Here is a 12340-nt window from a genome sequence, read left to right as displayed (position 1 = left end):
GAGTCTCCGTGCTGCTCCCCACTGGCCGACTGCAGACAGACAGTGGGGGACAGGGTTTCCGGTCTGTGTTCCCCTAGTTATCCTGCTCTAGGAGGGGATGGGCCCCTTCCCCTGGCCCTCTCCCGGGGGACCCCTGGGGGGACTTCAGCCTCTCTCCAGCCCTCCAGCATTTCCTCCAGGGTCACCTTGCCCCCACAGTGACCAACAGGAGCTCTCCCGCGCAGGCTGCCAGCATGTCTCGTGCTGTGAGGCTGCCAGTGCCCGCAGCTGAGCATCGCTCCGGCCTGCAGCCCAACCAGGCCATATTCTTTCCTGATGAACAGGAAATTCCACCCATCTGGGAAAACAGCCCCTTGCAACAGGCCACTGCTGGCTCCAGCTCTCCTGCCGTGCCTCAAGGTACCACTTCATGACAGGCGCAGGAAGCAGGGGCATGGATGTGCTCCAGCCTGGCACAACTGGAGCCTTGGGTACAATCTTAGCTTGGCTCACAAGTGTGATAACTCCACTGGGTCTCGTCCTAGGCCCTAGTGGCCCCTTCTCCCCCATTGTTAGCCTGCACTCGGGAAGCCAGCAGTGGGCACTGCAGGTGGGATGGAAGGGCGTCGGCAGGGCTGCAATGCAAAGGTTGTGCCCCTGCCCATGGGCACCACTGCCTCGCAGCCTGGGCATGGATTAGAATGAGTGATGCAGAGCAGGAGTGAGGGCTGTCACCCCCAGGACACCTCGGAACTGGCACAACGCTCCTGTCTCGCCCGTGGCCCTTCGCGCGGGGGCATGGCTTGTGGTGCCATTTCCCTGTGGCACAGGAGTTTCAGTGCCATGCCCGTGCTTTGTGTGGCTCCCCCTCTGCTCTCCTGCAGCCAGCCAGGTGGGGACACTCAGCTGTGCCCCCTCTGTGACGTGGTGCCATGTGCCCATCTCTCTCCTCTCCCAGTATTCTCTCATCTACAAGGGTTTCTCTCTGCTTCCTGAAAGTGTTTTCTACTGGCAGCTTCCCGGCGCCTTCCTAGGGGACAAGGTAACTTCTGGGGAGGGGAAGCACTGCTGGCAGCTGCCACTTTGATCTAGGTCCAGAATGGGGGTGCTGGGATCTGGGGTTCGGCTAATCTCTTGTCCTCGAGCGCTGGGTTGTGTGGCTGAGCAGAGTTCCTGTTGCAGCCTGCTCCGATGCCCATGGCAAAGTGGCCCTGGGGAGCCCCCTGCCTTGATACCCGGTGCTGTTCCCCACCCGGGTTCTGTGCCTTCGCTGGGTCTGTTCTGCACAGGCCCTGCCTGCCGGAGCCTGTAGTCCTAGGGAAGGGCCTGGCCTCCTCTGGGGAGCGAGGGGCTTTGGGGGCACTGGGCTTTGCCTTGAGGGCTCCAAGGACGAGCGTCGCACTCTCCAGAGCTGTAGATCTCCAAGAAGTCCCCTTCATTTCATCGACTCGGAGGCCAGGAGGGACCGTTGTGATCATCTAGCCCAGGGAGTTCCAAGCTCTGCCCTCAGGCCCCCCCATGCAGCAGCATTTGGCGCTGCAGCCACCGTTAGCACTTTGGGAGGAAAAATAGTCACCTGAATGATTTTAGACTTATGAACTCCAACCCTGTGTATAAACCATGTGCCTGTTACTGTGATGGTCCCAGTCATGTCTCGTCAAGGTGGAAACGGAGCAGCACTGCCAAGCCCCAGTCCCTGTGGGGCCGAGACTCCAGGGGGCCTGGCTGCCTTGGATTGCGGGGTGCAGTTGCTTGGGGCGGGAATGGCTGGGAACCCTCCAGCCTCTTCTAGCCGCCCTGGGAGCTGCCACCTCTCAGGGCCAGCCCCTTCTCCTCACCCTCTACTTAGCAGCTCCACTTCTCTCTCTGCCACCTGCCAGAGGCACTGTGCCCCTCCGGCCCTGGGCAGGGCCATCGCTGGGCACCACTCTGCCAGTGGTAGGGGGTTAGCAGCCAGCTCCAGGCGCACGACTCCTCGTTGCTGTCCACTTCCCAGTCAGACATGGTGGCACTGGGTGCCCTGTGTGTGAGCGAGGACCTGCTGGGGAGGGTGTGACTCGAGCTGTTTGGGGGGCAGCTGAACCTTTAAATTGTGCCCCCCGCAATCAACATATACATTTTGGGGGGGCAGTGCCCCCCAAGCTCTGTCCATGATGCGTCAGTGGAGCACCCGGGACTGTGTCCTGGCCCACCTTTGGGTGCATCCCACAGTTTGGGAACCCATGATCTCTCCTGACCCCCTGGATAGCACAGGCCAAAGACCTGCCCCACAGGAATTCCTAGAGCAGGTCTGTTAGAGAAACAGCCAGGCTGGATTTCAGATGGTCAGAGCTGGAGAATCCACTGGGAAATGGTTCTGAGGGTTAATTACCCTCACACATGCACTCCCTGTGCCCGTGGTTCAACCCGTCGCTGCTGGACTGATGGGCCCGTTAGTAAATCTTTGTTCCCCACACAGGTCTTTACAGACTGGGGTCAAGGCCCTCTGAGCCATCTCTTTGTCAGGCTAAGGAGATGGAGCTCCCTGGGTCGATCGCTATCGGGCAGGTTTTTGATCCTTCCCCCTGCCCTGTCCCCGCCCCTAGTGCCCCCCTCATGGACTGACCAAACCAGCCCCGGGGCAGACTCACTTGAGGGACCCTTGGCCAGGCCAGGGTGCCACAGAGCCAGAGCTGAGGTGCTCAGCCTACGTTGTTCCTTGCTTTCTCAGGTCGGCTCCTATGGTGGGCGGCTGCGCTACACCCTCTCCTACAACTCGGGGGGGAGGAGTGCCCCGCTGCCTGATGCCGACGTGCAGATCACGGTAAGGGGGCTGCCTGGGATGGGGGGGTGCCTGGAACAGGACAGTGGGGGGCCTGTGGGGCACCAGGGCTCTCTGGAATGGGAAGGGGGCTGCCTGGGCAGGGGTTGGGGGCAAGGGGGCTGTCCAGGATGGGATGGGAGCCTGGCTGGGACAGGACAGTGGGGGGCCTGTGGGGCACCAGGGCTCTCCGGGATGGGAAGGGGGTTGTCTGGGTGACAGGGTGTCTGGGGCCAGGGCTGGAATAGCAGGGGGCTGGGATCGAGGGGCATGCAGAGAGCTGGGAGAAGGGAGGCTGGGATGGAGGGCAGGGAACACAAGCCAGAACAGGGAAAGGTCAGGGTAAGGAGTTTGATGGGTTCGGTGTATTGAAGTGAGCAGGCCTGGTGAAGTGCACCCTCGGGCACATAGGGAACTAGCTGAAGCCAGCTGGGAACCATTAGTGACTATCTTGGAGAACTCCCCGAGGACGGGGAGGTCTCAGAGGACTGGAGATGCGCAGCCTCGTACCCACCTTTGAAAAGGGGAACAGAAAGGACCTGGCAATTACAGCCCAGAAAGCCTAACTTCAATACCCGGAGAGATACTGAAACAAATGATTCAAAATCAATCTGTAAGCACCTCGAGGACAGCAAGGCGATAAGGAGCAGCCAGCATGGACCTGTCAAGAACAAATCATGGCAAAGCGTCTAATTTCCTTCTCTGATGGGCACTGGCCTAGTGGATGGGAGAAGCTGTAGGTGTGGCATGTCTCTATTTCACAAAGGGATCTGGCACAGTCCCACATGACAGGCTCATAAGCAAACGAGGGAAAGGTGGGTTAGATGAAACTACTCTAAGGTGAGTGCTTTAGAGAGGGGCAGCCGTGCCCGTGGCACAGAGACGGGCCCTTGAAATCTCCCCCCGCAGGGAGGGGGCTACATGGGGGGGGTGTCCAAGCAGGTTGGGCGAGAAGAGGCCAGCACCTGCCAGGGGCTGGGGGGAGTGCTCACAGCACAAGGGCCCTGTAGGTGAGTGGAAGGCAGGTGGCATCTGATGGAGGGAGAGGGTCAGAACACGTCCAGGACGGACTGGCATGGCGTGTGCAGGGGGCGCCATGCCAACCTGGATGAGGGTGTGCAGAGCCGAGCCCGGCGTCTGACCAGCCGCTTCCCCTTGCTGTCTGTGCAGGGCAACGACATCACGCTGGTGGCCTACCAGCCTGAGCTGCTGCCGCGTGACCGACAGAGCTTCGAGATCGTCCTCCGGGAGGTGAGAGCAAGGCTCACAGGGTACCGCCCCGGCCCCCTCCCGGCCCCCTCCCCGGCGCGGTACCGCCCCGGCCCCCTCCCGGCCCAGCCTCGCCCGCGCGGTACCGCCCCGGCCCCCTCCCCGGCCCCGCCTCGCCCCCGCGGTACCGCCCCGGCCCCCTCCCCGGCCCCGCCTCGCCCCCGCGGTACCGCCCCGGCCCCCTCCCCGGCCCCGCCTCGCCCGCACGGTACCACCCCAGCCCCCTCCCCGGCCCCGCCTCGCCCCCGCGGTACCGCCCCGGCCCCCTCCCGGCCCAGCCTCGCCCGCGCGGTACCGCCCCGGCCCCCTCCCCGGCCTCGCCTCGCCCCCGCGGTACCGCCCCGGCCCCCTCCCCGGCCCCGCCTCGCCCGCACGGTACCACCCCAGCCCCCTCCCCGGCCCCGCCTCGCCCCCGCGGTACCGCCCCGGCCCCCTCCCGGCCCAGCCTCGCCCGCGCGGTACCGCCCCGGCCCCCTCCCCGGCCCCGCCTCGCCCCCGCGGTACCGCCCCGGCCCCCTCCCTGGCCCCCTCCCGGCCCCGCCTGGCCTGCGCGGTACCGCCCCGGCCCCCTCCCCGGCCCCCTCCCGGCCCAGCCTCGCCCGCGCGGTACCGCCCCGGCCCCCTCCCCGGCCCCGCCTCGCCCGCGCGGTACCGCCCCAGCCCCCTCCCTGGCCCCCTCCCGGCCCCGCCTTGCCTGCGCGGTACCGCCCCGGCCCCCTCCCCGGCCCCCTCCCCGGCCCCGCCTCGCCCCCGCGGCACACCCCCAACCCCCCGCCAGGGTACCTACCTTGCCAGGTACTGCACCCACTCCCACCTTGCCAGGGTGGTACCGCCCCTGTCCTGCCCCCGCTTCACCGGCATCGTACCATCCCCATCCACCCCCACCCAGCCCCCACCTCATGGGTGTGGTACCACCCCCGCCCCACCCCCTCCAACATGGTACTTCCTCCTCCCCCCTCCAGCCCCGCCTGGCTGGCAAGGTACTACTGCCCCTGCCCTCACCTCGCTGGCATGCTACCACCCCCACTCAGCACCTGCCTCGGCCCCACCTCAGCCTTCACCCCACCCCCACCTTGTCCCCACTCCTGCCTCACCTCCGCCCCCACTTTGCCTCCGCCCCTTCCCCCACCTCTGCCCACCCCTGCTCAGCCCTTCCTTGCCCTCTCCCCCGCCTCACCAGCATGGGCCACCCCTGCCTCATCTCCACCTCCACCCTGCCTCTCCGGCATTGTACTGCCCCTGCCCCCACCTCGTTCTCACCCCCACCCTTGCCTTGCCCCCACCCCCATCTTCTCCTCACTAGCACCATACCACCCTTGAGCTTGCCCCACTGGAACATACCACCATCTTACACCCCCGCCTCCCGACATGGTCCCCCTGCCCCCTCTCCCAGTACACCCCTCCTCTCCAGTCTGAGCTCCCCCAAGGGCCTGGGGAAGGTGCAGTGGGGCTCCTGGCCTCCCCTGAACTGAAGCCACTGGAGCCCCCATGTCAAGCCAACTCACCCACCTGTGCCAGGAGGGGGCATGTCCCGAGGGGCTGGGCTGCCCTCTGGCTCCACGGGGTTGGGCTCTCGTCTGAGCTGGGTTTAGTCCCCATTCGTGCCATGGCGGAGTCACCGCCCCAGAGCCCCCTCCAGCCCCTGCTGCATGAATCCAGGGCAGCCTGGCTGAGCCAAGGTCCAGGGTGCGAGCACATGGGCTTCCCTGCTGGCCGGCCCCGCTGCCCTCGCCTCAGAGCTCGGTGGGCTTCCAGCCAGGCGTGACTCTGCCCCTCTCCCCCACAGCAATACTGGAAGCGTCCCGACGGGCAGCATGCCACCCGGGAGCACCTGATGATGGCGCTGGCCGATCTGGACGAGATCCTCATCCGTGCCACCTATTCCACCGACATGGTGTCGGCCAGCATTGCTGGCGTCAGCATGGAGACCGCTGTGCCCACCTACAGCAGCCTGCCGCGGGCGCTGGAGGTGGAGGAGTGCCGCTGCCCGCCTGGGTACCGGGGCCTCTCCTGCCAGGTGAGGTGGCCCCTTGCTGACCCACATCCCTTGGCTTGGGGCCTGGCAGCTGTGCCCCTCTGGGGGCGAGGCCCCGGCCGGTTGTATTGCAGGGTGACGCTGTGTCTTTTCCCTGCAGGACTGTGCTGCTGGCTACACTCGCACCGGGGGTGGCCTGTACCTGGGGCACTGCGAGCTGTGTGAGTGCAATGGCCACTCGGACTCCTGTCACCCGGAGACGGGGGCCTGCTCGGTGAGTGACCACCGGCTGGAGCAGCCTTTCCACCCTGCCTCGCTGAACCAGACACTCCTATGTCTTCTGGAGTCCCCCTCGCCACTGCCCCAGGCCAGGTGGATGCCCCAACGTGGGCTGAGAGAAGGGCTGAGACTCTCTCTGGTCCCCCTGAACCTGCTTGCGCTGGGCCAGAGCCCCTGGCTTCCTGGGCCCACACTCTGTGACTCGGCAAGGGACCCCATCTACACCCTGCCTCCTGCCCCACCCTGGAGGAGGACTCTGCCCCAGGGCAAGCCCCTCTCTGCAGTCCCTCCTCCCTCACCGGCTGGGTGTGTGAGCTCCGTTCCTCTCCCCAGAACTGCTTACACAACGCGGCCGGGGAGTTCTGCGAGCAGTGTGCCCCTGGCTACTACGGCGACGCCACCGCCGGGACCCCCGAGGACTGCCAGCCTTGCGCCTGCCCGCTCTCCGAACCTGAGAACCAGTGAGTAGCTGACACCAGCGGGTGGGGTTGGGGGTTAGAGTGTAGCAACCCATGGCACACATGGGGTTAACATGACTGAGCTCACCACCTCCCACGTGGCATCTCCATCTCTGAGTGTTAACCTCGGGGTGGAGGTGGAGGTGGAGTGAGGATTTATGGAGGAGGCCCCAAGTTCTGGCCACCCTATTGCCAGCCAGGGTCAGTCGGCATCTCAGCACCAGCCCCACCGCTGCTGCCAGCCAGTGTTTCCTGGCAGGTCCCCCAAGAACCTGCCTTGGGGGTGATCCTGAGGGCTCTGTGGTTTGCTCAACCTTGAGTGTCTAATAACTCGGGGGGTATACATCGGGGACAGGACCGCTCTTCCTGGGGCAGCAGGGCAGGGGGCAGGAGGCACTGTTCCCGGAGCGGCTGAATGGGGGCAGAGGGCTCTGTTCCTGGGGCAGCTGAGTGGGGGCAGCGGATGCTGTTTCCGAGGCAGCTGAGTGGGAGTGAGCTGTTGTTCCTGCACTGGTTCCCGGGATGGCTGAGCAGGGGTGGGCTTCTGTTCCTGCTGTGGTTTCGGGGTGGCGGAGGCAGGGGGCGCTGTTCCCGGGATGGCTGAGCCGGGGTGGGGTTCTGTTCTTGCCATGGTTCCGGGGTGGTGGCGGCAGGGGGTGCTGTTCCCGGGGTGGCTGAGCAGGGGTGGGGTTCTGTTCCTGCCGTGGTTCCGGGGTGGCGGAGGCAGGGGGCGCTGTTCCCGGGATGGCTGAGCCGGGGTGGGGTTCTGTTCCTGCCGTGGTTCCGGGGTGGCGGCGGCAGGGGACGCTGTTCCCTGGATGGCTGAGCCGGGGTGGGGTTCTGTTCCTGCCGTGGTTCCGGGGTGGTGGCGGCCGGGGGCGCTGTTCCCGGGATGGCTGAGCAGGGGTGGGGTTCTGTTCCTGCAGTGGTTCCGGGGTGGCGGAGGCAGGGGACGATGTGCCCGGGATGCCTGAGCCGGGGTGGGGTTCTGTTCCTGCCGTGGTTCTGGGGTGGCGGAGGCAGGGGGCGCTGTTCCCGGGATGGCTGAGCCAGGGTGGGGTTCTGTTCCTGCCGTGGTTCTGGGGTGGCGGCGGCAGGGGGCGCTGTTCCCGGGATGGCTGAGCCGGGGTGGGGTTCTGTTCCTGCCGTGGTTCCGGGGTGGCGGAGGCAGGGGACGATGTGCCCGGGATGGCTGAGCCGGGGTGGGGTTCTGTTCCTGCCGTGGTTCTGGGGTGGCGGAGGCAGGGGGCGCTGTTCCCGGGATGGCTGAGCCGGGGTGGGGTTCTGTTCCTGCCGTGGTTCCGGGGTGGCAGAGGCAGGGGGCGCTGTTCCCGGGATGGCTGAGCCAGGGTGGGGTTCTGTTCCTGCCGTGGTTCTGGGGTGGCGGCGGCAGGGGGCGCTGTTCCCGGGATGGCTGAGCCGGGGTGGGGTTCTGTTCCTGCCGTGGTTCCGGGGTGGCGGAGGCAGGGGGCGCTGTTCCCGGGATGGCTGAGCCGGGGTGGGGTTCTGTTCCTGCCGTGGTTCCAGGGTGGCAGAGGCAGGGGACGATGTGCCCGGGATGGCTGAGCCAGGGTGGGGTTCTGTTCCTGCCGTGGTTCCGGGGTGGCGGAGGCAGGGGGCGCTGTTCCCGGGATGGCTGAGCCGGGGTGGGGTTCTGTTCCTGCCGTGGTTTCGGGGTGGCGGAGGCAGGGGACGATGTGCCCGGGATGGCTGAGCAGGGGTGGGGTTCTGTTCCTGCCGTGGTTCCGGGGTGGCGGAGGCAGGGGGCGCTGTTCCCGGGATGGCTGAGCCGGGGTGGGGTTCTGTTCCTGCCGTGGTTCCAGGGTGGCAGAGGCAGGGGGCGCTGTTCCCGGGATGGCTGAGCCAGGGTGGGGTTCTGTTCCTGCCGTGGTTCCGGGGTGGCGGAGGCAGGGGGCGCTGTTCCCGGGATGGCTGAGCCAGGGTGGGGTTCTGTTCCTGCCGTGGTTCCAGGGTGGCAGAGGCAGGGGGCGCTGTTCCCGGGATGGCTGAGCCAGGGTGGGGTTCTGTTCCTGCAGTGGTTCCGGGGTGGCGGAGGCAGGGGGCGCTGTTCCCGGGATGGCTGAGCAGGGGTGGGGTTCTGTTCCTGCCGTGGTTCCGGGGTGGTGGAGGCAGGGGGCGCTGTTCCCGGGATGGCTGAGCCGGGGTGGGGTTCTGTTCCTGCCGTGGTTCCGGGGTGGCAGAGGCAGGTGCGCTGTTCCCTGGATGGCTGAGCAGGGGTGGGGTTCTGTTCCTGCCGTGGTTCCGGGGTGGCAGAGGCAGGGGGCGCTGTTCCCGGGATGGCTGAGCAGGGGTGGGGTTCTGTTCCTGCCGTGGTTCCGGGGTGGCGGAGGCAGGGGGCGCTGTTCCCGGGATGGCTGAGCAGGGGTGGGGTTCTGTTCCTGCCGTGGTTCCGGGGTGGCGGCGGCAGGGGGCGCTGTTCCCGGGATGGCTGAGCAGGGGTGGGGTTCTGTTCCTGCCGTGGTTCCGGGGTTGCGGAGGCAGGGGGCGCTGTTCACTGGGTGGGTGGGGGGCGCTGTTCCTGGCCGGGTGCTCAATTCGCTCTCTCCCTGCAGGTTCTCGCGGACGTGTGAGAGCCTGGGGGCGGGCGGCTATCGCTGCTCGGCCTGCGATCCCGGCTACACCGGCCAGTACTGCGAGCAGTAAGTCTTTCCCCCGGCAGTCTGGGTTTTGGCTTGTGTGTCCTGGTGCCATTTGACAAGTCCCCCTGCATTGTCCATGTTTTAAAATCTGGGATGAGTGGGGAAGAGGCAGAGCAGGGGCAGGGCCTTGGGGGAAGAGGTGGAGCAGAAGGGTACTTGGGGGAGGACATGGAGAAGGGGTGGGGCTTTGGGGAAGAGGCAGAGTAGGGGGCAGGACCTCAAAGGAAGAGGCGGGACAGGGCCTCCGGGTCTCCTTTCCAGCCCTTAGAAAGGTGACAACTCTATTGTCCCCTGGACTCCCAGCTGCCATGGGTCGGGGCTCAGCCCATGGAGTCTGGCCGCATTGCACCTGGACCCCGGGGGCTGTGTACACTGGGGCAATAACTGCTTCCCCACGCTCCTCAGGCCCAACCTGCAGCTCCGAGGCACAGCGGACAGAAGGCTTTGTTAGGGAGTTCCCAAAGGTGTCCGTTTTTCGACTGGAACGCCCAGTCGAGAAGGGACCCTGGCGGCTCCGGTCAGCACCGCCAACCGGACCGATAAAAGTCTGGTCGGCAGTGCGGCTCTAAGGCTGGCTAGTCCCTATCTGTCCTGGGGCACTGCACTGCTTCCAGAAGCGACCAGCAGGTCCGGCTCCTAGGCGGGGTGGGCCACAGTGCTCCACGCTGCCCCCACCCCGAGCTCCGCACTGGGGCTGGGGGGGGGTGTCAGTGCCTGCAGCTGAGAGCAGCACATGCCGCAGAGCCTCCTGCCCCCCGCCCCCACCTAGGAGCCAGACCCGCTGGCCACTTCTGGGGCCCAGCACAGAGCCAGGAGAGGCAGGCAGCCTTCCTTAGCCCTGCTGTGCCGCTGACCGGGAGCCACCCAAGGTAAGCCCACGCCCCAACCCCGAGCCCCAACCCCCTGCCCCAGCCCTGAGCCCCCTCCTGCACACCAAATCCCCCACCCCAGAGCCCATACCCCCAGTCCAGACCCCTCACTCCCCCACATCCCAACCTCCTGCCCCAGCCCAGAGCCCCCTCTCACACCCTGAACCCCTCATCCCCAGCCCTACCCCAGAGCCAGCACCCCCATCCCAGAGCCCTCACCCCTTTTACACCCCAACACCCTGCCTCAACCCGCAGCCCCCTACCACATCCCAAATCCCTCGGCCTCAGCCTGGAGCTCCCTCTTGCACTCCAAACCCCTCATCCCCAGCCCCACCCCAGAGACTGCAACCCCAGCCGGAGCCCTCATCCCCCCCTCGCACCCCAACTCCCTGCCCCAGCCCAGAGGCCCCCCCACATTCTGAAACCCTCATTTCTGGCCCCATCCTGGAGCTCGTACTTACATTTAGAGCCCTCACCCCCTCCCGTACCCCAACTCGCTGCCCCAGTGAAAGTGAGTGAGGGTGGGGGAGAGCGAGCCACTGAAGGAGGGGGAATGTAGTGAGCAGGGGGTGGGCCTCAGGAAGGGGCGGGGCTAGGGTGTTCGGTTTTGTGCCAATAGAAAGTTGGCAGCCCTAGGCTTTGTGTGCAACTCCCCCTTCCCCCCGATAATCGTTCTCCCCTGGGAGACCAGTGCCCCCTTCACCTGTCTCTCCTGCTCCCCACAGATGTGCGCCAGGCTATGTGGGGAACCCCAGCGTGCGGGGGCAGAAGTGTGTGCCTGTGGGTAAGTGCTGGGCCAGGCGTTGGCGGCAGGGCTGGGTCCCAGTGGGTCCCCACTGCCCTGGCCTTTGGGCCAGCAGAAGGACAAGGGCTAGTAGCCTGCAAGCTGAGATGTTGAAGGTCCCTTGACCCTGTCCAGGGTCAGTAGCCAGCAATTTTCTACCTTCACTGGAGTTACCAACAGCTCAGTTTAAACACAGTGCTGCACTGGGTTAGATTAAAAATCAAGCCAGTTTATTTAACTACAGCCTGGTGGATTTCAGGTGAGTACTAGTGTAAGGCATCAAAGTCAGAAATGGGTCCAAGAAACACAAATATAAACCCCTTTCTAGCAGCTACCACTGAACAAGCTAGGCTTGGCTGGAGGTCAAACCTGCACCACTCTCCCGTCAGTATGGCTGATGCAGTCCTCAGGTCCGGCTCTCCCCTGCAGTCAGAGTGCCCTGCAGGTGAGAGAGAGGTGGCTGGGGTGGTTTTGCTGCTCACTGTCACAGTCCAGCCCCCCTTTGAAATGCTCTCTGCTGAGGGTCACCGCGGAGAAAGTTTACTCCAGCGGTGAGGCCGGGACGGGGAGTCCCATAAGGAAAGAGGCTCCATGCTGCTGTTTGCAGATTGATTTGTTCCTACCCCCATTGCTGACAAGGAGCAGCCCCGGGACAGGCCAGAGGCACCAGCCTGTCCTGTGTCTGAGAAGCAGGGTTACCCCGCCCGGTTGTTGGGTGAACTCTTCCTGTGCGCTTCGTGCATACGCTTCCCGAGGACATTAGCCTGGAGGGGGACTTTAATGATTCCTCCCAAGGCGCATCGCAGTGATATGGGGAGTGTGAATACAGGGCGCTTGGAGCACCCCCTCCTGGAGGGCTGTGACTCCAGGCTCATGTGGCTGCAAGGGGAGCAGGCGACTGCTTGATGCTGATACAGCTCCCAGACCACGGGCCAGACTTCCTAGCATCCAGCCCCTCATCCCTGCCTCTGCCCCGCTAGCAACGGTCAGCAGAGAGATGGGATCCGGCCAGGAGCTGGTAGAGGGATGAGCCCCTCAGGGCACAGGTGGATACGGCCCCTCGCCCCAGAGCCCTGGGGGGCCCCCGTTGGTGGATGCAAAGCAGGGAACGGGTGGATACGGCCCCTTGCGCCAGAGCCCCAGGGGGTCCCCCTTGGTGGGTGTAGAGCAGGGCATGGGTGATACGGCCCCTTGCCCCATAGTCCTGGGGGGGTCCTGTTGGTGGGTGCAGAGCCGGGCGTGGATGGATATGGCCCCTCGCCCCACA

At 65.5% G+C, this 12340-nt stretch overlaps 1 protein-coding gene across 1 annotated transcript in view; it reads left to right on the top strand.

Annotated features, from left to right (window-relative positions):
• The window catches only part of HSPG2 (heparan sulfate proteoglycan 2), a 174307-nt gene that overhangs the window by 94884 nt on the left and 67083 nt on the right, over positions 1 to 12340 (top strand). Inside the window, 7 exon segments of the mRNA XM_043531753.1 lie at positions 2690 to 2782; positions 3950 to 4030; positions 5835 to 6065; positions 6184 to 6297; positions 6636 to 6763; positions 9334 to 9420; positions 11015 to 11073. Coding sequence (XP_043387688.1) covers positions 2690 to 2782; positions 3950 to 4030; positions 5835 to 6065; positions 6184 to 6297; positions 6636 to 6763; positions 9334 to 9420; positions 11015 to 11073 — 793 coding nt within the window.

This window comes from Chelonia mydas, chromosome 18 (assembly GCF_015237465.2).
Source record: "Chelonia mydas isolate rCheMyd1 chromosome 18, rCheMyd1.pri.v2, whole genome shotgun sequence".
Taxonomy (NCBI): Eukaryota; Metazoa; Chordata; order Testudines; family Cheloniidae; genus Chelonia; species Chelonia mydas.
The sequence above is the reverse complement of the archived record's forward strand: the minus strand, read 5'-3'. Positions and strand labels throughout refer to the sequence as shown.